This window comes from Oncorhynchus clarkii, chromosome 5, assembly GCF_045791955.1.
Source record: "Oncorhynchus clarkii lewisi isolate Uvic-CL-2024 chromosome 5, UVic_Ocla_1.0, whole genome shotgun sequence".
Lineage (NCBI taxonomy): Eukaryota > Metazoa > Chordata > Actinopteri > Salmoniformes > Salmonidae > Oncorhynchus > Oncorhynchus clarkii.
In genome coordinates, this window is record NC_092151.1 from 83,805,865 (window position 1) to 83,833,300 (window position 27,436).

Here is a 27,436-nt window from a genome sequence, read left to right on the forward strand (position 1 = left end):
AATATGTTAAAAGCAGCTTTTCTGTGTTGGAATGGTGTGGGCATACCCCAACAACAGCATGGTGTGGGCATACCCCAACAACAGCATGGTGTGGGCATACCCCAACAACAGCATGGTGTGGGCATACCCCAACAACAGAATGGTGTGGGTGTATTCTGGTCATTAAAAATATTCATGCGAGTAGACTGCTGATTGGCCAGCTCAGGCAATGAGGCAGGATATATGCAAGAAATAGCAAACATTTTTGAAACAGTCTATTTGAGATACAAGTTTGTAGTTTTTTTTTTAAGTGTTTTTTCTCCAACTTATGCGCTGGCCACAAATACGAGTCAAGAACATTATTTGGGTATGAGTTAACAGAATATGAACTTTTAAAAGTGAAGTTTTCACTGGACAGTTGCTTTAAGACTCATTGTACTTCTTGGACATTACTTAGCATCTTCCTTCAGACTATTTAACCAGTCAGCTTGTCCCTCTTTTAATGCTAGAGGAACACTTCAAAGCCTCCTCCACAGCCATCCCTTAGAGTTGGTTACTGCTCTCTGAACCCCGACCAAAACGCCCTCCCTCTTACTCTCCTCCTGTTCATCCTTCCATCCTCCCTGCTCCAGTCAGGCACCTCTGATGTGAGAGAAAGGCCCAGTCAGAGAGAGACTTGGCCCCGGTCAGAGAGATCAATACAGACACAGTCTCAATGTGCCTCTCTCTCTCCTTCAACAGTCCCAACCTTCATCCTTTATACCTTCTATCCGGTGCAGGGTGAATGAGACAGACAGACAGACAGGCAGACAGACAGACAGACAGACAGACAGGCAGACAGGCAGACAGGCAGACAGACAGACAGACAGACAGACAGACAGACAGACAGACCTGTGTACTGCAGTAGTGACATATGGGCCTCTATTGAGGGTGAAACAGGAACAGGAACTTTCCCAACAAACAGGCTCTAAGCTCTTTATTATAGATGCTGCTGATAAGACAAGAGTCTATGATTAATCTGTCTGGAAGGGACAGGCAGCTTGGCATCACTACTGACTATGTGGGAGATCCACACCCACCAAACATGATTGATATAGCAGCAGATATGCACAATACAAAAACTATATTTTGCAATTTGTTTCATTAGTCCATTGTTGACATAGTCCCAAAATGTTTTGCTTATCAGTAATCAAGTTTCCAAGATATGTAACTTTCAAAATACAGAAATCATCCCTGTATGATGCACAATTTTCCTTTGAGACTTAAATACAGTGCCTTGCGAAAGTATTCGGCCCCCTTGAACTTTGCGACCTTTTGCCACATTTCAGGCTTCAAACATAAAGATATAAAACTGTATTTTTTTGTTAAGAATCAACAACAAGTGGGACACATTTATGAAGTGGAACAACATTTATTGGATATTTCAAACTTTTTTAACAAATCAAAAACTGAAAAATTGGGCGTGCAAAATTATTCAGCCCCCTTAAGTTAATACTTTGTAGCGCCACCTTTTGCTGCGATTACAGCTGTAAGTCGCTTGGGGTATGTCTCTATCAGTTTTGCACATCGAGAGACTGACATTTTTTCCCATTCCTCCTTGCAAAACAGCTCGAGCTCAGTGAGGTTGGATGGAGAGCATTTGTGAACAGCAGTTTTCAGTTCTTTCCACAGATTCTCGATTGGATTCAGGTCTGGACTTTGACTTGGCCATTCTAACACCTGGATTTGTTTATTTTTGAACCATTCCATTGTAGATTTTGCTTTATGTTTTGGATCATTGTCTTGTTGGAAGACAAATCTCCGTCCCAGTCTCAGGTCTTTTGCAGACTCCATCAGGTTTTCTTCCAGAATAGTCCTGTATTTGGCTCCATCCATCTTCCCATCAATTTTAACCATCTTCCCTGTCCCTGCTGAAGAAAAGCAGGCCCAAACCATGATGCTGCCACCACCATGTTTGACAGTGGGGAGGGTGTGTTCAGCTGTGTTGCTTTTACGCCAAACATAACGTTTTGCATTGTTGCCAAAAAGTTCAATTTTGGTTTCATCTGACCAGAGCACCTTCTTCCACATGTTTGGTGTGTCTCCCAGGTGGCTTGTGGCAAACTTTAAACAACACTTTTTATGGATATCTTTAAGAAATGGCTTTCTTCTTGCCACTCTTCCATAAAGGCCAGATTTGTGCAATATACGACTGATTGTTGTCCTATGGACAGAGTCTCCCACCTCAGCTGTAGATCTCTGCAGTTCATCCAGAGTGATCATGGGCCTCTTGGTTGCATCTCTGATCAGTCTTCTCCTTGTATGAGCTGAAAGTTTAGAGGGACGGCCAGGTCTTGGTAGATTTGCAGTGGTCTGATACTCCTTCCATTTCAATATTATCGCTTGCACAGTGCTCCTTGGGATGTTTAAAGCTTGGGAAATCTTTTTGTATCCAAATACGGCTTTAAACTTCTTCACAACAGTATCTCGGACCTGCCTGGTGTGTTCCTTGTTCTTCATGATGCTCTCTGCGCTTTTAACGGACCTCTGAGACTACCACAGTGCAGGTGCATTTATACGGAGACTTGATTACACACAGGTGGATTGTATTTATCATCATTAGTCATTTAGGTCAACATTGGATCATTCAAAGATCCTCACTGAACTTCTGGAGAGAGTTTGCTGCACTGAAAGTAAAGGGGCTGAATAATTTTGCACGCCAAATTTTTCAGTTTTTGATTTGTTAAAAAAGTTTGAAATATCCAATAAATGTCGTTCCACTTCATGATTGTGTCCCACTTGTTGTTGATTCTTCACAAAAAAATACAGTTTTATATCTTTATGTTTGAAGCCTGAAATGTGGCAAAAGGTCGCAAAGTTCAAGGGGGCCGAATACTTTCGCAAGGCACTGTATTTACAGAGGACTGAAGTGACGTCATCCAGCCATCTATTATTCACTTAATGTCAATAAAACATCTCTAATGTAAAAGCGCTGCCCTGGAGTTGGGGAGATGGGAAGTTTGCATTTCCAATGGGAAATGTCTCACATAATATACATTTTCTGATGCTAAGCTGATGGTGCGCTGATGGTGCCTGGTGGTCTCACCAATCCCTTTCAAACACACTGGAGATGTACAGTACATAGACCAGGGGTAGGCAACCGCGGTCCTGGAGTGCCACATCACCTGGAAGACCAGGTGTGCTGAATTTAGGCAATCACTGAACTGATCAATTAGCTCAGTTGGTCAGATGTGGTGCCTAGTTGGAACAAAATCCTGCAGTACCTGCAGCTCTCCACGAAGAGCATTACCTACCCCTAACATAGACTTTGCTATGTGGGAAGACAATGGGAAAACCTCCAATGCAGTCTCAGACCCTAACCACTAACCAAACACCTACTACTTAGCTGCAACATGTCTATCCACCTGTCTCTGTGTCTGCCTCTGTGTCAGTTGGTCAGTCAGTCGTTCAGTCTGCTTGTGTGCTGGCTTGCCTGCCAAACACGACTGACCAGATGGGGATGGGAGTCTGCAGAGCTCTGATGTTTACTGAGCTACACTGCACAGACACACAGAGAAGCAGAGGGAGCAGGAGATACAGACCACATACAGCCAGCCAGCCATCACAGGCAGACTCACCTGACACTCAGCCATCTCAGAGGTCTATGTCCACCTCTCCCTCCTCCCCTCTCCTCCCTTCTCTCTCCCCTCCCCTCCCCTCCACATCGTATACTTCCCCTCAGCTCAGATAGATCCAGTACCTAAGGCCAGGTCTTTCAGTGCACTGCAGTGAGCTGTGGATATATCCAACCTGTTCTCAGAGCATTTTGTATTATTCTGTACATAAATCTGAGACACTCCATTAGGTATATGCTACATTTGATATGGTTTCATAAAACAGATTGTTACAAAAACAAAAGGAGGGTGGGCGATTAACGCAAATGTTTAGCAACCCAAAGGTTGAGAGTTCGTATTTCATCATGGACAACTTAGCATTTTAGCTATTTAGTAACTTTTCAACTACTTACTATTTTCTTGCTACTTTGCAACTACTTAGCATGTTAGCTAACTCTTCACCTAACTTTAACCCTTTTAGCTAACCCTTCCCCTAATCCTAACTTTAACCTAACTCCTAAACCTAACCCCAAGCCTAGCTAATATTAGCGAGCTAGTAACAAATCGTAACAAATCATACGAAATGGGTGAAGGACTTCCACAAATGAATACATACCAGAAGAAACGTGATATATCATACTCAATGAAGTGTCTCAGATTTACAGTGGCAAGAAAAAGAATGTGAACCTTTTGGAATTATCTGGATTTCTGCATAAATTGGTCATCAAATTTGATCTGATCTTCATCTAAGTCACAACAATAGACAAACATAATGTGCTTAAACTAATAACACACTAATTATTGTATTTGTCTTGTCTATATTGAATAAATCATTTAAAAATTCACAGTGTAGGTTGGGAAAAGTATGTGAATCCCCTAGGCTAATGACTTCTCCAAAAGCTAATTGGAGTCAGGAGTCAGCTAACCTGGAGTCCAATCAATGACACGAGATTGGAGATGTAGGTTAGAGCTGCCCTGCCCTATAAAAAAACACTCACAAAATGTGAGTTTGCTATTCACAAGAAGCATTGCCTGATGTGAACCATGCCTCAAACAAAAGAGATCTCAGAAGACCTAAGATTGAGAATTGTTGACTTGCATAAAGCTGGAAAGAGTTGCAAAAGTATCTCTAAAAGCCTTGATGTTCATCAGTCCATGGTAAGACCAATTGTCCATAAATGGAGAAAGTTCAGCACTGTTGCTACTGTCCCTAGAAGTGGCCATCCTACAAAGATGACTGCAAGAGTATTGCGAGGTTAAGAAGAATCCTAGAGTGTCAGCTAAAGACTTACAGAAATCTCTGGAACATGCTAACATCTCTGTTGACGAGTCTACGATAAGTAAAACACTAAACAAGAATGGTGTTCATGGGAGGACACCACGGAAGAAGCTACTGCTGTCCCCAAAAAATATTGCTGCACGTCTGAAGTTTGCAAAAGTGCACCTGGATGTTCCACATACTGGCAAAATATTCTGTGGACAGATGAAACTAGTTGTTTGAAAGGAACACACAACACTATGTGTGGAGAAAAAAAGCCTCATCCCAACTGTAAAGTATAGTGGAGGGAGCATCATGGTTTGGGCCTGCTTTTCTGCCTCAGGGCCTGGACAGCTTGCTATCATCGACGGAAAAATGAATTCCCAAGTTTATCAAGACATTTTGCAGGGGAATGTAAGGCTATCTGTCCGCGATGTGTCAGTGTGCATTGCGCCCGGCCCGCCACAGGAGTCGATAGAGCGCGATGGGACAATGACAACCTGGCCAGCCAAACCCGGACGACGATGGGCCAATTGTGCGCCGCCTCATGGGTCTCCCGGTCGCAGCCGGCTGCGACACAGCCTGGGATCAAACCAGGATCTGTAGTGATGCAGTGCCTTAGACCGCTGCGCCACTCGGGAGGCCCACAAATAAATTTATTGGAAATGTTGTTAATTCCAAGATAGCTAAACCGTTGTCTTAAACTCAGGGCAGTGAGAGAAAGCTCATGAAAGCAATTGAACATGTTGAATTGACTCACAAACTTTCTCTGAAAGTTTCAGTACGGATTATTTTAAACCCAAGAACATGTTTAGAACAGTAATCTCAGTAAGAAATATGCTAACATGATTGCCATTGCTAGCTAGATAGCTAAAACGGTTGCCTAGCAACAAACATCTTAAGAAGATATTTGGGAAGTTCATTCAATCTTAAAATAGAGGAGGGCAATTGAGGAAATGCACTTAAACTACTTTATGAAAAAAAAAAATCTCAAGAAGCTTCTTATGCTAAGATGTGTTTTGTGAATATGGGCCCTGGTTGATATATCCCTGTTCACAACACTTCCACTCACTCACTGACAATGAACTGTGGCTTTTTAACTCTCCAATGGCCACATGACATACAGGCAACTGTATGCAGGAAATTCCCTACATAAACTTCTTCAAAAGGAACAAGGAAGGATAGAGTATTATTGGGTTTGTGTTTTTGTTGTTGTTGTCATGTTAGCTATTGTCAAGCTGTTAATCAAGTCTTAGGGCTACACCACATCAGGATGATTGGTAGGGACAATGTAGATGGTCTAATCATAATGTGTGCATGTTCAATTACATCAATATAAGTTTTATTAAAATATTGGTAGCTTAATAAAAGACTGTAACATGAGATCACTGCTATGATGAGATCAGCTCTACTCACACAAAATACAAATGAAAGCAGAACAATATAGGCTACAATATAAGGAGACACCCTTATTACATGATGCAATGCGTGGAAACACTAAGACAGAAATGTCTAGATAATATATTTTAACCTATTTACACTGATCTTATTCAAATTAAATATATTTCAGGGAGTATCACACAGCGACAGGCGTGTTCTGCCTCGCATGCAACAGATCAGCATTATCCCCAGCTTGGCCTTGCCTGCTGCGCGTGAGCTACGCCGCCTCCCATGGAGAGCCACCGCTTACCTGAGCTGTCCATGGTGCTGCAGTCGTTCTCCCGCAGTGGGCCTGCCTTCGGTCCTCCTAGGGTTGCTGCTGATACCAAGGCGATTCCGCTGCGTCTCCCTCCTCCGTTATTGAAGCCTCCGCTGCTATCGACCAACTGTAAAGATTCATAGCCATCATAACTGCATGGCTTTTTCTTATAGCCACCAAGTAGGCTCATCTCATGAGCACTGCGCCGTGGGTTTGAGAATTACATTAAAAAAAAGACAAAAACAGCTACTGAATGGCGTGAATGCACATATTCTGGACGATAAATCTCAGATATATTCTTAGAAATAATCCACCAGATATCTGTTAGTAGTTCCAGCACCGTGTCTCCCTGATTTATTTTCTCCGGGATATCAAGAGCAGGACGCTGTCATCAGGTCCGTATTCACTACACCGAATATCCACGGTTGCTCTGGCTGCCAGTCCCGGTTGAGTTAATGGGTCCTTTCCGGCTTTATGCTGGCTACAAGCCAATCCTGACAATACCATGCCGGCAGTAGGTGACTAAATGATCGCCTGATTCATCGTTATTTATTTACAAAGCAGTAATATTTGTCAGAAAATATACATTGATGATGAATAGGCTGTTGTGATGATAGCCCACTGGATATCCTACACAGGATTCTATACGAAAATATTCACATATTTATTTCTAATAACGTATTTTCACAGGCTACAGTGGTTAACAAGATATCTTCATAACTAATTATAAGGGTTAAATTAACAATACAAACCACTTACAGGCTCTAGCTGTTGGTTAGAGCCTGTAAGTAAGCATTTCACTGTAAGGTCTAAACCAGTTGTATTCAGCGCACATGACAAATAAACTTTGATTTGATATGATTTCAGTTTCTTATAATCTACATAGGCGACAGTGTCCATTGCTACGGGGCTTTAATTCGACCCATGTATGGGCCTGCTGGAGGCTATACAGTATAGCACCTCCACAGGAGGATAATAAAGAAATTAAAGTGCTGAAGAATTTTAGTTAGCACTGTAGGACAGCATAGTTATTTGTCAGGGAGGGGGAGCACTTCAGTCAGTTGATAACTAAAGACCTCGACTCTCCCCCCAGCCCCAGGCGATCCCCCCCAGCCCTCACAAAAAGAGATTCCACAAATGGCACCATATTGCCCATAGACCTCTGGTCAAAATGGCCAATGGTAAAAAGCAGTGGTGTAAAGTACTTAAGCAAAAATACTTGAAAGTATCACTAGTCCTTTTTTTTGGTATGATTACTTTACTATTTATATTTGTTGACAACTTTTACTTCACTACATTCTTAAAGAAAATACGTACCTTTTACTCCATACATTTTCCCTGATACCCAAATGTACTCGTTACATTTCGAATGCTCAGCCAGGACAGCAATGTCGTCCAATTCACACACCTATCAATCATTCCTACTGCCTCTGATCTGGCGGACTCACTAAACACAAATACTGCGTTTGTAAATGATGTCTGTGTTGGAATGTGTGCCTTGCTGTCCGTAAATAAACAAAACAAGAACATTATGCCATCTGCTTTGCTTAATATAATAAGTTTTGATGCATAGCATTAACTTTAACTTTTTACTTGTACTCAAGTATAACAAGTTAGTACTTTTTTCCACCACTGTACTTTAAGGAGAAGTTTACCCAAAATCCATACATTGAAACTAGTTCAGGGGAGTTTGCCATCTTTTCCCCTTCTCTCCTACTGTAGTGCTGTACTGAAACAGCTGCAGAAATGGGTCACGTGACTCGTGACATTGCTGGATGCAGGCCTCACTCTGCTCCGTTACCAGTGAATTCCTGATTCAGAAATCTGCGAAGTGGGGACAAATTCATTGTTTTATTGAAAGCATAGGAACTGCACGTTAGGCCCTTATTCACAGATGCAAGTTTTTTTCGGAGGGGAAGACATTGTTACACATTAGTTAAATAAATAAACAACAAGTCACAACTACAGTGCATTGCGAAAGTATTCGGCCCCCTTGAACATTGCGACCTTTTGCCACATTTCAGGCTTCAAACATAAAGATATAAAACTGTATTTTTTTGTGAAGAATCAACAACAAGTGGGACACAATCATGAAGTGGAACGATATTTCAAATTTTTTAACAAATCAAAAACTGAAAAATTGGGCGTGCAAAATTATTCAGCCCCCTTAAGTTAATACTTTGTAGCGCCACCTTTTGCTGCGATTACAGCTGTAAGTCGCTTGGGGTATGTCTCTATCAGTTTTGCACATCGAGAGACTGACATTTTTTCCCATTCCTCCTTGCAAAACAGCTCGAGCTCAGTGAGGTTGGATGGAGAGCATTTGTGAACAGCAGTTTTCAGTTCTTTCCACAGATTCTCGATTGGATTCAGGTCTGGACTTTGACTTGGCCATTTGACTTGGATATGTTTATTTTTGAACCATTCCATTGTAGATTTTGCTTTATGTTTTGGATCATTGTCTTGTTGGAAGACAAATCTCCGTCCCAGTCTCAGGTCTTTTGCAGACTCCATCAGGTTTTCTTCCAGAATGGTCCTGTATTTGGCTCCATCCATCTTCCCATCAATTTTAACCATCTTCCCTGTCCCTGCTGAAGAAAAGCAGGCCCAAACCATGATGCTGCCACCACCATGTTTGACAGTGGGGATGGTGTGTTCAGCTGTGTTGCTTTTACGCCAAACATAACGTTTTGCATTGTTGCCAAAAAGTTCAATTTTGGTTTCATCTGACCAGAGCACCTTCTTCCACATGTTTGGTGTGTCTCCCAGGTGGCTTGTGGCAAACTTTAAACAACATTTTTTATGGATATCTTTAAGAAATGGCTTTCTTCTTGCCACTCTTCCATAAAGGCCAGATTTGTGCAATATATGACTGATTGTTGTCCTATGGACAGAGTCTCCCACCTCAGCTGTAGATCTCTGCAGTTCATCCAGAGTGATCATGAGCCTCTTGGCTGCATCTCTGATCAGTCTTCTCCTTGTATGAGCTGAAAGTTTAGAGGGACGGCCAGGTCTTGGTAGATTTGCAGTGGTCTGATACTCCTTCCATTTCAATATTACTGCTTGCACAGTGCTCCTTGGGATGTTTAAAGCTTGGGAAATCTTTTTGTATCCAAATACGGCTTTAAACTTCTTCACAACAGTATCTCGGACCTGCCTGGTGTGTTCCTTGTTCTTCATGATGCTCTCTGCGCTTTTAACGGACCTCTGAGACTATCACAGTGCAGGTGCATTTATACGGAGACTTGATTACACACAGGTGGATTGTATTTATCATCATTAGTCATTTAGGTCAACATTGGATCATTCAGAGATCCTCACTGAACTTCTGGAGAGAGTTTGCTGCACTGAAAGTAAAGGGGCTGAATAATTTTGCACGCCCAATTTTTCAGTTTTTGATTTGTTAAAAAAGTTTGAAATATCCAATAAATGTCGTTCCACTTCATGATTGTGTCCCACTTGTTGTTGATTCTTCACAAAAAAATACAGTTTTATATCTTTATGTTTGAAGCCTGAAATGTGGCAAAAGGTCGCAAAGTTCAAGGGGGCCGAATACTTTCGCAAGGCACTGTAGTAGCTGGACCACAGCCCCAACCCATCCCCAGGATCAACACAGACAGGTAGTAGCTGGACCACAGCCCCAACCCATCCCCAGGATCAACACAGACAGGTAGTAGCTGGACCACAGCCCCAACCCATCCCCAGGATCAACACAGACAGGTAGTAGCTGGACCACAGCCCCAACCCATCCCCAGGATCAACACAGACAGGTAGTAGCTGGACCACAGCCCCAACCCATCCCCAGGATCAACACAGACAGGTAGTAGCTGGACCACAGCCCCAACCCATCCCCAGGATCAACCGAATTGGAGACGCATCCCTGTTTCACCTGGGTCAAATGGACAGTTATCTAACGAGTAAGTGGCAACTTTACTTTATTGAATGATCGCTTATGATCAACCTCTATGAACGGGACTGTTAGTGGGATTATGTTTTCATATTAGTCCGAAACACTATATAGCCTATGTTTATTTATCACCATGTTTTGGGGGTATTCTATTCTGCAAATAAAGGTGACACAATGTCTATTGTCTCTCAACCCCAGCTGTTATGTAGGGAACATATGCTAACCTGTAGAGCACCTATGCCTCTATGTCTACATTATATGATGCAATGGTACTAACACAATAAGAACACTGCAAACTTCCAGAGTCAGACTGGGCTACATACCTCCGTTGTTTTGTCGCGTTCTCTTCTCAAACACCTATTTGTATTTTGGCACTGCTCCAGATCCAGTCCATGGACATACAGTAGAAACAGCTGTATTTTAGCAGTCGGCTATATAAAATAATTATCATAAATAAATCTAAAATGTTTTAGGTGGAAAAGTACACATTTTGTGACTCAAAACATATAGTACTTCTGACCAAAATAGCTAATTTGGCCATGCACTTTCAATAAAAAATGATTTTGTCCATAATTGCTGATTTATGAATCATGAATTCACTGGCAAAGGAGGAAAGCAAGGCCTGCATCCAGCAATGTCACGAGTCACGTGACCCGTTTTTGCACCGGTTTCAGTACAGCGCTACAGGGAGAGAGAGGGGGAGAGGGCAAGCTCCACTGATCTAGTTTCAATGTATGGAATCACTTGGGAGTTTCTGGATTTTGGTAAACTTTGATAAACTTATCCTTTAAGTACATTTAAAACCAGATACATTTAGACTTTTACTCAAGTAGTATTTTACTGGGTGACTTTCACTTTTACTTGAGTTATTTTCTATTAAAAGGTATCTTTCCTTTTACTCAAGTATAATAAATGGGTACTTTTTCTACCACTGGTCAAAAGTATTACACTATATAGGGAATGGTGTGCTATTTGGAACGCACACCAAGACAGCTACTTGGCGTTCTGCAGCATGCTTCCTTCCTTGGCCCAGTTCCCTGGCAACTAAAGGGCTGCATGGTTTCTCAAAGCAGAACCCGGGCCTGGGAAACCCTTTACAACAGGAGCCCTGGACTGAAAGCACAGCAGGCAAGGGAATGTCCAAAAGGAGAAATGATTCCAGACGTAACCGGATGCAAAGTGCCGCTCTATTGTAGGATTTAGTTTCCTCTGACAGCTAACCTCCCAACATCAGACATTTACCCCAGATGCACTACTACTCCTGCAGTCAGTCTCCAATTCAAATGGTTACAATCCTCACTCGCTGAGAGGACTGGACTTGGGCATCAAAAGCAATGTAATGTCCTGGCATTGACCTTTTGACCCCCTTTTGACCACTATTTTATGTCTATGGTCACAGAACTGTGTGATGCAAGAAGGGATCACTTGGATGATGAGAGTGTCCACTGTACTGTATTTGGGATCCAAGTTCGAAAAGCAGAAAAAATCACACTACAATGACAACTACACTTCCACATCATCCAGAATAATGGACAGATAAGCGAATATGAATAAACAGGGAGAGATTATCGTAAACCTGCTACATAAAAAACAAATGACAGCCATTAAAAGAATCTAACTCTATAGCCCAGCCTACTACTACCTTTATTAACTTACTATATAGGTTTAAATGCCACATTGCATTCCTTTATTCCTTTACAGGAGAGGTTTAAGCACCGTGGGTTAAGGAAGTTGTAGTTTAACAAAGATCTTGTGATGTTTTATAAGACCTTCGCCTCATAAACAGAAGTTTATTTCACTCTTCCAGCTACGCCTCTTCAAAAACTGCTATACTTCATGATTTTTAAGACTTATGGATATTGAGGACAACAATAGGCTACTTGAATCCAGTCCAGCCATACAGCCATTATCTTCACTAAACTGACTGACCTAAAATCATATTTTCTGCTTGAATCGGTGGATTTGCCATCATATTTAATGGTGGACAGTGGATTAATGATTATCCCTACAGGTTAAAGCTTTATTGACCTGTAAAATCTGCTGGCTAGGGTTAGGGTTCACTGGCAGACAGTAGCCTAAATTACTTGATCTGTGTGTAGCCTATTGTCCATGCAACTGTCTTTACATTTTGAACTAAATAGATTCTTGCTTAGCCTAATGAAGAATCTCTAAACATCTTTCCAATCATCATCAAAGGAATCATGATGGAATGAAAATAAAACATAGTATTGCTATATATCACAACCCACTGGGCACAGAAGTCAATTCGATGTCTATTCCACGTTGGTTCAACGTAATTTCGTTGAAATGTATGCATAAGAGAAATATGCTCTTAAAAGGGTAATAAATCAAGTTAAGCCTTCATGGGGTTATTTGCTCTTAATTAGCCTATAGGCAAGTAATATCAATACACCATATTAATAAGCTATTACACTAACACCTGCACTGAAAAATGTTGTCCTGAATGTATCTAGTTTCGATAATATAATGTCATCGTCAGTATTAACGGTTTTACTAGTCTGGTGTGAAACGGAAACCACGCATCTCATCATGTGACACCACCGTGCGGCATAGGACAGGAGGCGGCACGACACTGCCACCATATGAAACCAGAACTGGCCATCGCTTCAGCACCTGGATCATGCAAGGGATTTCCCTACAATGTTTTCCTCAGCAAAACCCATTTCCTTTGAAATCTGAGCTAAATAATTCATAAAAGAATGATAGCAAATAATTCGTAGAATATTTAGTTGGTTTCTCTATATTGTCGTCGTCTTCTTCAACCTGCCCCTCCACTGTATTCAGCAACATTAATAATCCACGGCATAGCCAGTTTTTCTTTTACTTAGCATGTAGTTTTCCATTTTAATGAGTTAGTGACTTTAAAAACTATGAGAATCATTAGCTAAACACATATTACATATTTTAGTGTTTCCCCCCCATTTAAAATAGTGAGTCATTAATAATCTCAGATCATGCCTAAAAATCCCCCCGGTCATATTTGTCATTCAGTGCGCTTGGTTGTTTAGGCCGGCGGTTTCACCATTCATATGAGTGCATGTTTTTGGCTCATAATTACTAGAAAATGCATAAAAAAGCTTAAAGCGGCAACAGGAAAAGGTATGTAACGTCATACAGAGTCTGAGCGCACAGGGCTGTTTTCCCATCGTTACGCATTTCCTCGCCTAAAGATAGGCCTGTAACCTGACAAAACACCTGCACGGAATAGAACCAAACATCATCGATGCTATGGGATATTCAAATGTCTAATATTATGGTAAAAACGCAGATAGACTTCTACTGATTGCCAAACCATGATATGCAGAATATCTTTATGCGGATCTAGCCAACAGAATTCATGGGGCAGAGAAGATAATCATTATGTAATATTCAAATCTAATCGGGGAGAAACACATGACGACGATGCTACTCCGAAACAATCATTTCAGTGTCATTTGAAACAAAACGTATCTGGTTTAAAACGAATTATGCAACAACAAAAATGTATTAAAAAAATACAGTCCGTTTCGCATACCTTTCAGAGCGCTCGCTGTCATTATCTCTGGAACGCCGACGTCCTCAGCCCCTGAGATCCGCGCGGGGACCCCAGCTGCGCTCTGAGAAATGCCAACCTTTTTGTCATTCGATTTGACATTCGCCGCCAGAGCAGTCAAAGGTCAAACGACCGATACTTCCTTCTGTACCTCAACCTGTAAGTGGTGGCGGTGCACGGGCGACGTGTATAATGTCAGCTCCTGCGGTTGGCTAAAATTACAATTACTAATGACTACGACATCATCATATCATCACCTTATATTTAATGTGAGCTTCACTGAAACGAATCCCGCGACCTCAATTCGCTGATCTAACAACAATATGAAGCCTATCCATGTGAGCCCAAGTGTTCCGGATGTCACATAGATCCATATACTGGAAAAATGCGCAGATTAGCGCCTCAGAATGCTGACTACACAGCGCATCATATTTTGCCGTAGCCTACTAATAAAACATAGGCAAGCAAAATCTGAGTAGGGATTTGGGGACTGGATAGATGGAAATTAAAATTAACTCACATGTGCTGACATTTACATGAGACTGCCATGCTGACCACACCACTTGTTATGTGCCCAATCCTTGAAAAATAAATGTACACATACATGTTATTCAATCATTGCATCCACACTGCTTGCGCGTGTCAACGAGAGTCTGCATAGCTAGGCACTAAAATATACTTGATTATATTTGTGACTTGGCTGCTGCAAGCCCTGCCTCTCCCATCTCCTCATTGTTTTTTTTAGCAGCATATACCCAGTGGGTGACTGAAAGGTGAACTGAGGTCCACACTCCAGTCAAGTTGGTGGTGGTAATGCAACCTAAAGTTGGTTGCCAACCACCATATAAAGTCATAAGAAGAAGCCTAGCAGAGGAGAGATTATTAGAAACAAATTTGGTTTACACTCTTATCTGTGGATTAATTGTCGGAGTAGAGGACCTTGTGCATTTCAGGTAAAATAAGGGAGGGGTGCTGTAACTGTCACATTATACTTCATTAGAATGCATGGTGGACTGGATTCATACAGATGCTGCATCATCACAGTATGCCTATATAGTTCTATGATAGCATATCTAATATGTTAGCAATGGCGTTCCCACTCACCACTCACAGTAGAAACCCATCAGTCTTCTATACAGTGCCTTCATAAAGTGAGTGTTGAGTGGGAACGCCATTGCCACCTGAGTGGCGCAGCAGTCTAAGGCACTGCATCACAGTGCTTGAGGTGTCACTACAGACCTGGGTTCGATCCCAGGCTGCATTGCGACCTTGAGAACCTATGAGGTGGCACACAATTGCTAATCCCCCTCATGCTTAAAGCGTCACTACAGACCTGGGTTTGATCCCAGGCTGTGTTGTGATCGGGAGAACCATGAGGTGGCACACAATTGGCCCAGTGTCATCAGGGTTAGGGGAGGGTTTGGCCAGCCGGGATGTCCTTGTCCCATTGTACTCTAGCATCTCCTTGTGGTGGGCCGGGTGCACCTTGTCCCATTGTACTCTAGCATCTCCTTGTGGTGGGCCGGGTGCACCTTGTCCCATTGTACTCTAGCATCTCCTTGTGGTGGGCCGGGTGCACCTTGTCCCATTGTACTCTAGCATCTCCTTGTGGTGGGCCGGGTGCACCTTGTCCAATTGTACTCTAGCATCTCCTTGTGGTGGGCCGGGTGCACCTTGTCCCATTGTACTCTAGCATCTCCTTGTGGTGGGCCGGGTGCACCTTGTCCCATTGTACTCTAGCATCTCCTTGTGGTGGGCCGGGTGGACCTTGTCCCATTGTACTCTAGCATTTCCTTGTGGTGGGCCGGGTGCACCTTGTCCCATTGTACTCTAGCATCTCCTTGTGGTGGGCCGGGTGGTGGGCCGGGTGCACCTTGTCCCATTGTACTCTAGCATCTCCTTGTGGTGGGCCGGGTGCACCTTGTCCCATTGTACTCTAGCATCTCCTTGTGGTGGGCCGGGTGGTGGGCCGGGTGCACCTTGTCCCATTGTACTCTAGCATCTCCTTGTGGTGGGCCGGGTGCACCTTGTCCCATTGTACTCTAGCATCTCCTTGTGGTGGGCCGGGTGCACCTTGTCCCATTGTACTCTAGCATCTCCTTGTGGTGGGTCGGGTGCACCTTGTCCCATTGTACTCTAGCATCTCCTTGTGGTGGGCCGGGTGCACCTTGTCCCATTGTACTCTAGCATCTCCTTGTGGTGGGCCGGGTGCACCTTGTCCAATTGTACTCTAGCATCTCCTTGTGGTGGGCCGGGTGCACCTTGTCCAATTGTACTCTAGCATCTCCTTGTGGTGGGTCGGGTGCATGCATGCTGACTTCGGTCGCCAGTTGTACTGTGTTTCTTCTGGCTGACTTCTGGCTGACTTCTGGCTGACTTCTGGGTTAAGTGGGCAGTGCGGCTTGGCAGGGTTGTGTTTCATGTTCTGGGTATGCTTGTAAACTTTAAAGACTGACAAGTTTTTCGGGAACAGAATGGATGTAAAAATACTTCCACTGCAGAGTATTTTGTGTAAATTTAATCCCACTTTGTAACACAACAAAATGTTGGAAATGTCAAGGGATGTGAATACAAATACTATTCAGAGAATGCAACTGAAACTGAATGTAGCTTTGAATGGTAGACATTTAGTTTCTACTGTAAGCATATTCATAGTAGGCATGGTGCCTGGAACTGGTGTTTGACCTTGAGAAGTCAAAGACCTGAAAGGAAATTCTGAGAAAAAATGTTTATTTTCCTTGGAATATGCCAGAGTTTGGACAGCAACATGACTTCTGGACAGAAAACATTCAGTGTGTGGTGGTGGGGTAATACACAGTGTATGAAGAGCTTTCCTAATCACTCATTCACCATAATGGGCTTGTCATACTCATACTGGCCCAATTACAGTTTACACCAGCGACTGTTTGCATATTGTTTTATTGAAATCTAACAGGGAGACACATCCTCCCACAAATACTGTCCAACCACACTGACCACACTCAACCCTTTTCTGATACAGCCATTCAGACGTATTACACTTTCAATTGGTTAAAACACTCTTTGGTCCCTTTTAATGCAGTTATAGACCTCATTGTTTTTTAGAATTCATTAGAATTAGAACAATTCATTATAATCATTTTACATTATTTAGTCTTATAAGGTTATATTTGGTATAACGAAAATAAACAAAACAGTTTTAAATTGAACACAAAAACATATTAATGTAATCTAACTTTGATAAAGATTAACATCTTAATCTGACGGAACTCTAAAAGTAAGCCACATTATAGGGTGTGCTGTTTAGAAGAAAACAATAGTCATTTCAGTTTAAATGAAAGAAAAATTAGATTTTAACAGTTAGTTAATTACAAGTGCGAATTAATATGCATGTGTGAATTAGAAATGTATTTTTTGAGATACCTTCGGAGAGTGGGGTCATGGCCAGGGTCTGCCATTATCAACAGCAACCATGGAGCAATTAGGGTTAAGTGCCTTGCTCAAGGGCACATCAACAGATATTTCACTGTGTTGGCTCAGAGACTCGAACAAGCAACCTTTCGGTTACTGGCCCAACGCGCTAACCGCTAGGCTATCTATGTAAGAGTAATAAGAATGTAAGAGGCGAAGGTGCATGAAGATGGAGGAATCCAGGTATGACTTCATTGCTTTAGCACTACTCACAGAGTTGTTCAACTATGGCGCCGTAATATACAGTGCACTCCGTTACACAAAACAAGAGTAATGAAGAGCACTCTATAATACGGCGAAAAAAGCTAATTAGGCGTTTGCGGTAAGTACATTGGGGCCACCATCTTTATGCATGTCTGGCTATTAAAGGCATACTTAGGGTTGCACAACTCAGGCTCTCAAGTTCTGCAGTCCTGCTGATTTCCATTTCTTCCTGGGAGTTCATACTTATTATCTGGAGAGGGGAAATCAGTCTCTGGTTAACAGGTAAGGATGAAAACCGTACACTGTAGCCCTTGAGGACTGAAGGTGTGGCCTCCTGATTTATAGTTGAAGTCGAAAGTTTACATACACCTTAGCCAAATACATTTAAATACAAATTCCCTGTCTTAGGTCAGTTAAGATCACCACTTTATTTTATGAATGTGAAATGTAAGAATAATAGTAGAGAGAATTATTTATTTCAGCTTTTATTCCTTTCATCACATTCCCAGTGGGTCAGAAGTTTACATACACTCAATTAGTATTTGGTAGCATTGCCTTTAAATTGTTTAACTTGGGTCAAACGATTCGGGTAGCCTTCCACAAGCTTCCCACAATAAATTGGGTGAATTTTGGCCCATTCCTCCTGACAGAGCTGCTGTAACTGAGTCAGATTTCAAAGCCTCCTTGCTCGAACAGGCTTTTTCAGTTCTGCACATACATTTTCTAAAGGATTGAGGTCAGGGACTTGAGATGGCCTCTCCAATACCTTGACTTTTTTCGACCCATTTGCGACCAAGATTTAACTTCCTGACTGATGTCTTGAGATGTTGCTTCAATATATGAGATGGTGTTCTTCGGCTTGCAAGCCTCCCCGTTTTTCCTCCAAACATAACGATGGTCATTATGGCCAAACAGTTATATTTTTGTTTCATCAGACCAGAGGGCATTTCTTCAAAAAGTACAATCTTTATCCCCACGTGCAGTTGCAAACCGTAGTCTGGCTTTTTGATGGCGGTTTTGGAGCAGTGGCTTCTTCCTTGCTGAGCGGCCTTTCAGGTTATGTCGATATAGGACTTGTTTTACTGTGGATATAGATACTTTTGTACCTGTTTCCTCCAGAATCTTCACAAGGTCTTTTGCTGTTGTTCTGGGATTGATTTTCACTTTTCACTTTTCCAAAGTACGTTCATCTCTAGGAAACAGAACGCGTCTCCTTCCTGAGCGGTATGACAGCTGCGTGGTCCCATGGTGGTTATACTTGCATACTATTGTTTGTACAGATGAACGTGGTACCTTCAGGCGTTTGGAAATTGCTCCCAAGGATGAACCAGACTTGTGGAGGTCTTCAATTTTTTTTCTGAGGTCTTGTCAAGCAAAGAAGCACTGAGTTTGAAGGTAGGCCTTGAAATACATCCACAGGTACACCTCCAATTGACTCAAATTATGTCAATTCGCCTATCAGAAGCTTCTAAAGCCATGACATAATTTTCTGGATTTTTCCAAGCTGTTTAAAGGCACAGTTAACTTAGTGTATGTAAACTTCTGACCCACCGGAATTGTGATACAGTGAATTATAAATTAAATAATCTGCCTGTAAACAATTGTTGGAAATATTACTTGTGTCATGCACAAAGTAGATGTCCTAACCGACTTGCAAAACTATAGTTTGTTTTCAAGAAATTTGTGGAGTGGTTGAAAAACAAGTTTTAATGACTCCAACCTAAGTGTATGTAAACTTTTGACTTCACCTGTATGTAGTGCATAAGATTGTATTGCAGACATGTTTTGGTAGCAACTGCCAAGCTAAAGAGGCTCCTAACAGCTCCTGTGCATGGCCTGCACTCCTACTGTGTCACCTCTGCTCTGCTCAGGGCATTGGGATGTGCTGTGTGTCTGTCTCAGGTCGTCTAGGGATCTTAGTGCTGAGAAGAGAGTTGATGTAAGGCCAGATCCTGTCGGTCTCTGTGCCAGAAAACGTGTGCAGGATGCCCTTTGACCTGGGGAGGAAAATAAGGTCACACTTTAGATGCATCGTTGCATTGATACCATGTAGCTTAAACACATTATATTGTAGTAACATTATAATAATATTGAAACTAAATTGTAATTACTATGTAACTGATCAGTTATGTACTTTATCTGAAATGTCCATGTAAGAACGTAAAGTATGGCCAAAAACGTTAAATAAGCAATGGTGAGAGAGTACGAAGGTGGGTACAGTATTTCTGACCATGGACATTAATGATAAACTGACTACACAAGATTAGACTAGACTTTACAGGGCAAGTTATTTACACAGTGCTTTTAAAAATGTGTCAGTGATGTGAAGAGTGGACGTACTTGTACAGGTCTATGACTGGCTTGGCCACGTCCTTGTAGTGCCTCAGTCTGGCCACTAGGGCCTCTGGTTGGTCATTATCATGCTGGATCAGAGGCTCTCCGCTGAGGTCATCCCTGCCCTGGAGAGATGACACAACACAGAGAGATTCTTACAGCAATGGCGTAAACTCATGAAAACTGTACACAGAGAGTTACCCCTCACATTCAAATTATTCAAAGATTGTACTGATCATAAACAAATACAAGATAATCTGGTACCATATTTTCACAGCCTTCTGTAGAAACCATTGCTTAGTGCTGGGTTCTGGGAGGAACAGACAGACTAACCAGAAGTCTAAACACGTGAAAAGGTGAGAAAAGGGTGACAAACTGGTGATTAAAAGGAGAGAATCACTACATTACGGACCTGTACGCGTGGAGGGTTGAATCCCCTGTTGTAGACCCTGCCGCTGGCTGGGTGGATCCAGCGATCACTCAGCCGGTCCTTCAGGGTCTCATAAGGGATGTTGAGGCTGATGACCAGGTCCAGATCACAGGTACTGTTCAGAGCCTTGGCCTGGGCTAGGGTACAGGGAAACCCTGAGGGAGAGAAGAGAGGGGTGAGGGCGACTGTGGGGAGGGTGCAGCTTTGTATGTGTGTGTGTCTGTCATGTGTCCCCATCAAGTCTAGTTTACAAGTGTGTGTGTGTGTGTGTGTGTGTGTGTGTGTGTGTGTGTGTGTGTGTGTGTGTGTGTGGTGTGTATATACACTGCTCAAAAAAATAAAGGGAACACTAAAATAACACATCCTAGATCTGAATGAATGAAATATTCTTATAAAATACTTCTTTCTTTACATAGTTGAATGTGCTGACAACAAAATCACACAAAAATTATCAATGGAAATCAAATTTATCAACCCATGGAGGTCTGGATTTGGAGTCACACTCAAAATTAAAGTGGGAAAACCACACTACAGGCTGATCCAACTTTGATGTAATGTCCTTAAAACAAGTCAAAATTAGACTCAGTAGTGTGTGTGGCCTCCACGTGCCTGTATGACCTCCCTACAACACCTGGGCATGCTCCTGATGAGGTGGCGGATGGTCTCCTGAGGGATCTCCTCCCAGACCTGGACTAAAGCATCCACCAACTACTGGACAGTCTGTGGTGCAATGTGGCATTGGTGGATGGAGCGAGACATGATGTCCCAGTGCTCAATTGAATTCAGGTGTGGGGAACGGGCGGGCCAGTCCATAGCATCAATGCCTTCCTCTTGCAGGAACTGCTGACACACTCCAGCCACATGAGGTCTAGCATTGTCTTGCATTAAGAGGAACCCAGGGCCAACCGCACCAGCATATGGTCTCACAAGGGGTCTGAGGATCTCATCTCGGTACCTAATGGCAGTCAGGCTACCTCTGGCGAGCACATGGAGGGCTGTGCGACCCCCCAAAGAAATGCCACCCCACACCATGACTGACGCACCGCCAAACCGGTCATGCTGGAGGATGTTGCAGGCAGCAGAACGTTCTCCACGGCGACTCCAGACTGTTACGTCTGTCACATGTGCTCAGTGTGAACCTGCTTTCATCTGTGAAGAGCACAGGGCGCCAGTGGCGAATTTGCCAATCTTGGTGTTTTCTGGCAAATGGCAAATGCCAAACGTCCTGCACGGTGTTGGGCTGTAAGCACAACCCCCACCTGTGGACGTCGGGCCCTCATACCACCCTCATGGAGTCTGTTTCTGACCGTTTGAGCAGACACATGCACATTTGTGGCCTGCTGGAGGTCATTTTGCAGGGCTCTGGCAGTGCTCTTCCTTGCACAAAGGCGGAGGTAGCGGTCCTGCTGCTGGGTTGTTGCCCTCCTACGGCCTCCTCCACGTCTCCTGATGTACTGGCCTGTCTCCTGGTAGTGCCTCCATGCTCTGGACACTAAGCTGACAGACACAGCAAACCTTCTTGCCACAGTTCGCATTGATGTGCCATCCTGGATGAGCTGCACTACTTGAGCCACTTGTGTGGGTTGTAGACTCCGTCTCATACTACCACTAGAGTGAAAGCACCGCCAGCATTCAAAATTGACCAAAACATCAGCCAGGAAGCATAGGAACTGAGAAGTGGTCTGTGGTCGCCACCTACAGAACCACTCCTTTATTGGGGGTGTCTTGCTAATTGCCTATAATTTCCACCTGTTGTCTATTCCATTTGCACAACAGCATGTGAAATGTATTGTCAATCAGTGTTGCTTCCTAAGTGCACAGTTTGATTTCACAGAAGTGTGATTGACTTGGAGTTACATTGTGTTGTTTAAGTGTTCCCTTTATTTTTTTGAGCAGTGTATGTGTGTGTGTGTGATCTTACCATCCATCAGCCAGCTGTGGCGAGTCATCTCCTCCAGCCTGGGCAGTAAGAGCCGTGTCATCACATGGTCCGGTACCATCAGACCCCTCTCTATGTAGGTCTTAGCAAGAACACCAGCCTCTGTGGAGAGGGAGGGAGGGGAGAGAGGATGAAGAAGAAAATAAGATGATGATGATGATGCCATCCATACCCATACATGTAAAACACATTAATACATTTTGAAAGACTGGACTTTAGGCTAGAGGCAGGGAGGTAGAGCAAACCCATCTAGGAATACCATTTATGGCTTTAAAGTAATTGTCCAGTGTTTCCAGATTTCTTTGAAATATGACCTATAATTACCTACAATATGAGTGGAATATTTTTCCTCCAAAGAATTGTAATTAATTAATTGTTAAAAAGCAACTTTTCTGTTTTGGAATCATGTGGGCATATACCGTTCATTAAAAATATTCATGCGAGTAGACCGCTGATTGGCCAGGGGACTCCCACGCCATTTCAATACATCTATAATTGGAAGTTACTTTTCGTAGCAAGTTAGGAGAGTATTTTCGCTAACCTAACCTTAACCCTTTTCCTAACCTTGAACTAATTCTCCTAACCTGTTACATTAAGCTCATCCTCTTCAGGAGTATGACATCATACTTTGAGGAAATAGGAAGCATTTTTTAAACAGTCTGTTTGAGATACAAGGTTGTGTTTTTTCCTCCAATTTATGCTTTGGTCACAAGTATAAGTATAGGACGACTCAACAACATTATTTGGGTATGAGTTAACAGAATATTAACTTTTCAAAATGACATTTTCACTGGACAGTTACACAACACCTAAGGGATTACCCATTCATTCTGCTTTCTTTTCCCCTGCTTTAGTCACAGCAGTCAGTCACGTGACTTTTCCCCTGCTTTAGTCACAGCAGTCAGTCACGTAACTTTTCCCCTGCATTAGTCACAGCAGTCAGTCACGTAACTTTTCCCCTGCTTTAGTCACAGCAGTCAGTCACGTAACTTTTCCCCTGCTTTAGTCACAGCAGTCAGTCACGTAACTTTTCCCCTGCTTTAGTCACAGCAGTCAGTCACGTAACTTTTCCCCTGCTTTAGTCACAGCAGTCAGTCACGTAACTTTTCCCCTGCTTTAGTCACAGCAGTCAGTCACGTAACTTTTCCCCTGCTTTAGTCACAGCAGTCAGTCACGTAACTTTTCCCCTGCTTTAGTCACAGCAGTCAGTCACGTAACTTTTCCCCTGCTTTAGTCACAGCAGTCAGTCACGTAACTTTTCCCCTGCTTTAGTCACAGCAGTCAGTCACGTAACTTTTCCCCTGCTTTAGTCACAGCAGTCAGTCACGTAACTTTTCCCCTGCTTTAGTCACAGCAGTCAGTCACGTAACTTGCATCTAAGACGGATCTCCAGACAAAACTACAGTTTCTAAACTACAGTCATCAATAATTGATTAATGTCATTGAATGACCAACTGACCAATCTGGATCACGACAATGTTGTTACAGTGGCAACAATAGAAGTACATAAAGCCAAAGCATACTATTGTTGTGTCCACAGAATTAAACGGAAGATCTCTATGGTTTTTCTATGGTTCAATACAGAGTATGACGTGTTTATACAAGTGCTACTGTAGGCCTATGTACTGTAAATAATTCCAGTATAGTAAGTCTGGAAACTGGGTTTAGTTTAGTAAGGCATGGCCTTAAAGCAGTACTGACAACTGTAATTACAAGTATACACATGTGTTTTGGGTTTGCCCTGAATGCATCACATTTCATTTGTGGGCTAAAGAGCTGGGCACATGTTCTGATTAAAATAGGCTCCATTTAATGGACTCAGAGAAGTAAAATCAGAGAAGTTACAAACATCACTCAATATAATTTAGGAGGTGCAGCATTGTTATAACAGCAAGGTAATTAGGAGATAAACATTATAACAGCTGTTCAACATCTTAAACACACTATAACAGGTTTTTACTTGCCACAGCCTTACACAAAGTAAACTCTTTATAGCTGGTTTTTTTTAAAAACCCTATAATATGTGTATTTTAATGTGGACAATTCAGTAGGTTTGCCATCTCTTCTAACTTGAACTATTGTTTTTGTGGCTTGGATGATAGGAGTTTCCTGATTTGAGAAATGCTCCACTGTTATTGGATACAGTCCGGCATGGTGCCAACATGGAAGCCACTCTCTTCACTTCGCCTGAACTTGGGCCTCTGCTGGTGTTACAATATTATTGGAATTTACAGAAGTGAAAGCTCCGACAACAGGCTTAGGCTGTTGGGGGTGAAGGTTTAGCTGTGGCAAATGAAATGTGTGTGTGTATATATATATATATATATTATAAATGTGTGTGTGTATATATATATATATGGAATTTAGCTGTTTTTTTAATTTACAGCTACACATTTATATATATATATATATATATATATATATATATATATATATTATATATTATATATTATATATATTATAAATGTGTGTGTATATATATATATATATATATATATATATATATATATATATATATATTATATATTATATATTATATATATTATAAATGCGTGTGTATATATATATATATATATATATATATATATATATATATATAATAAGAAAACATAGAAAAAATAATAGATTAAACATAGATTGTTGAATGGTAAATGATAAGTAGAAGGTGAGTAACTTATCAAGAATAGGCCAACCTGTATTTGCAGCTATATTCTCCCGAAGGAAGTCGCCACTGGACAAATGTTTGAGTCCAAAGCTCTGCGCAATTCTTTCAGATATGGTCCCCTTCCCAGAACCTGGTGGACCCATGATCACAGCTCGGAACAGTTTGGCCATTATCCACTATAGCCTGAGACACCACAGACTGTATCTGTATCTGGAGGAGACAAAAGAAAAGCACAACATACTTTTTGCAATCCTTGAAACATTGATAAGCATATTTCAATGTTGCCCATGGTGTGCACTGTGCAACGTATCATCAAAGTCTGTGCACAGAGACTTTCTGTTCCTTTGAGTTAACAGGAACATAGTTATTAAAGTGCATTATAATGTATTATAGTTATAATAGTTTCATTTAACATAGTTATTGAAGTGTATAATAGTATTGCAGGAGCAAACAATTTCTTTCCATGTTGGTTACTTACGATTAATAAAGGCTAAAGAAAAACGAAACTTGCAGTTTGCAAGGTTGATAAAGAGCCTCATTCATCCAATCAGCGAGAGAAATTGAACTTCCTAGATTTATTTTCGTACAGATGTCGGATTTAAACTATGGAGAAAAACAACAGGGCAACAGTCACGCATAATGAGAGATACCTCGCGGATGCCCACAATCACTCCTCACCTCAGATTTATGCGTGTGTCCTGCAAAAGTATTCGTTATAAATCACGTCGTTCACGCAGACCAAGTCAGATTTTTTTCCTGTTTTCAAAGGACAGTATGTTGCCTGCGTCTTTAAGAAAGGGATTCTCTCTGCGAATGGATGGAGGAGCTGACACAACGCCCTATTTCTCAGCACCGCCCCGACACATCATCCAGAAAAAATGTGCGCAGGAAATCTTGGTAATGCTTAGGAATCTGGTACCTGTAGTTTTCTAGTGTGCGGGAGACATGAGGAATTCATTGTAGCAACCATATGTAAATCTATGGCTGAGACATGAGGACTAGAAGAGTATAGAATATAACGGATTAGAATAATAGAACCTGGATCGACTGCACGACTGCAGATCACTTTAGCTCACTGACCTAAAGTCTACAGGCATCAGTTTATGCAGCTATCACAAGTCTATAGATCTACGGTAAGGTCATCAATCATGCATAGACCTAGTTTGTGTGACCCACCTCTACTTGTTCAATACACTATTAGGTTAAAGGATCACTGCGTTGCCAGAAAGTTTACTTCACTGTATGAAAGGCCAACTTCGTGCATTGATGTGCTATTAGAATGCAATTAAAGCTATTCAGAACTATTTGGGAGTAATATTTATTGGCACGTCTCCAGAGGGGAGAGTAGAGAGGGGGTAGGATCTTGATAATGTCTGCGTAATGAATGGTATAAATCTGAATGAATGTTTCCAGTCATGTGTAAGACACCTATTGACAAAACACTGTGAATCCCAAAATGGACACAATTGTTGACAGCAACAGTCAATACAGCTCGCGCGCAACGGTAATTCTCGCATTTCAGGTGTCCTTCTGAAACATTGGCCATCACACATTACTAGCCTAATCCTAGATATGTTTGTGCTTTCGCCTACTCCATTGTCATTGTCAAGCCAAACATGACAATTTCATACGGAGATGGCAAGAAAACAGAAACAGACTGGCACCCAGGCTACATACCATTACGCGCAGAGACGCTGTCATTCCGCGCAACATTTGCAGACCAAGGAATGTAGCCTACTTGTTGCGAACCAGACGGCGGCGTCAGTGTCCTAAAGCTGTCAAATGCTGCGCATGCACAGCCTATTGTTGTCTTGAGTCAATGGAACCTGCCTAATCCATCAGACGAAAATAAATTGGAAGATTATACATTTACTCACTAGCTGTTTTTTTTTGTCACATGGTTGAGAGATTTCAATAACAACAAAAAATGGCGACACGTTGTGTTCTATGTGGGTCTTGCTGCGTCATAAAAAAAAATTGAAACACGGGAATGAAACGCGCAAAATGCAAGTAAGTAAGTCTAATATGTCAGATATTGTACTGCAAGTAAATATTAAAAGATAATTGCTAATGTTCATTTGGACTACATAGTACTTGTTTTTAACTAGAAAGGGGTGTGTGTAGGCTGGGCGTTAGCGTTTGCTGCACATTAATACGACTCAATAGAAAAGAAAGCATTGCTGTTTGACATGGTCTTCTTATTGAATATCAAAGTTATTATGGCAATTTATGTATTTTCAAATTTGTCAAATGATAGACAGCCTATTTACAAAGGTTTTTAAATAACCTTACTCTTGTTTTATTTAGGCTATAGAAACACCAACAAGCAATTGAAATGTGTTGATTGCATTTTATTTTCTTATAATAGTGATCATATGTTTTGAAAGAAAGTACGTTTATTTAATATGATGGTGGGCTCTTCACG

General features: G+C 41.9%; 2 protein-coding genes across 10 annotated transcripts in view; both read right to left on the reverse strand.

Moving 5' to 3' along the window:
- Nucleotides 1–14,371, reverse strand: part of LOC139409472 (DnaJ (Hsp40) homolog, subfamily C, member 6) — a 67,391-nt gene extending 53,020 nt beyond the window's left edge. For 5 of the 6 annotated variants that reach the window (XM_071154656.1, XM_071154659.1, XM_071154657.1 and 2 more), the window contains exon 1: nucleotides 6,521–6,884. In XM_071154656.1, the coding sequence (XP_071010757.1) occupies nucleotides 6,521–6,719 (199 nt within the window). In that variant the 5' untranslated portion in view covers nucleotides 6,720–6,884. Of the gene's footprint in view, nucleotides 1–6,520; nucleotides 6,885–13,971 lie in introns of those variants that run through there. The other variant, XM_071154660.1, reaches the window with a different exon arrangement.
- Nucleotides 14,372–16,492: 2,121 nt separating this feature from the next.
- LOC139409473 (adenylate kinase 4) lies at nucleotides 16,493–26,933 on the reverse strand. Of its 4 annotated transcripts, XM_071154665.1 has the most exons (7): nucleotides 25,690–25,880; nucleotides 25,040–25,221; nucleotides 22,329–22,448; nucleotides 20,390–20,562; nucleotides 19,984–20,102; nucleotides 19,500–19,640; nucleotides 16,703–17,893 (listed from the first exon to the last, which is right to left on the reverse strand). In XM_071154665.1, the coding sequence occupies exons 2-6, from the start codon at nucleotides 25,179–25,181 to the stop codon at nucleotides 19,511–19,513; spliced, it is 684 nt and encodes a 227-aa protein (XP_071010766.1). In that variant the 5' UTR covers nucleotides 25,182–25,221; nucleotides 25,690–25,880; the 3' UTR covers nucleotides 16,703–17,893; nucleotides 19,500–19,510. The 4 variants fall into 4 exon arrangements, with proteins under 4 accessions (XP_071010763.1, XP_071010766.1, XP_071010764.1 ...); XM_071154662.1 differs by having other exon boundaries at nucleotides 16,493–19,640; nucleotides 25,490–25,792; XM_071154663.1 differs by lacking the exon at nucleotides 25,690–25,880 and adding an exon at nucleotides 26,689–26,933 and having other exon boundaries at nucleotides 16,893–19,640.
- Between the last annotated feature and the right edge of the window lie 503 nt (nucleotides 26,934–27,436).

What these genes read in the sequence shown, in the direction of transcription:
- LOC139409473 (XM_071154662.1), bottom strand. Translation starts at nt 25,181, where the DNA reads ATGGCCAAACTGTTCCGAGCTGTGATCATGGGTCCACCAGGTTCTGGG. An exon ending in GAATATAGCTGCAAATACAG is followed by an intron (nt 22,449 to 25,039) that starts GTTGGCCTATTC and finishes CCCTCTCCACAG; the next exon opens with AGGCTGGTGTTCTTGCTAAG. An exon ending in CCACAGCTGGCTGATGGATG is followed by an intron (nt 20,563 to 22,328) that starts GTAAGATCACAC and finishes TCTCTCCCTCAG; the next exon opens with GGTTTCCCTGTACCCTAGCC.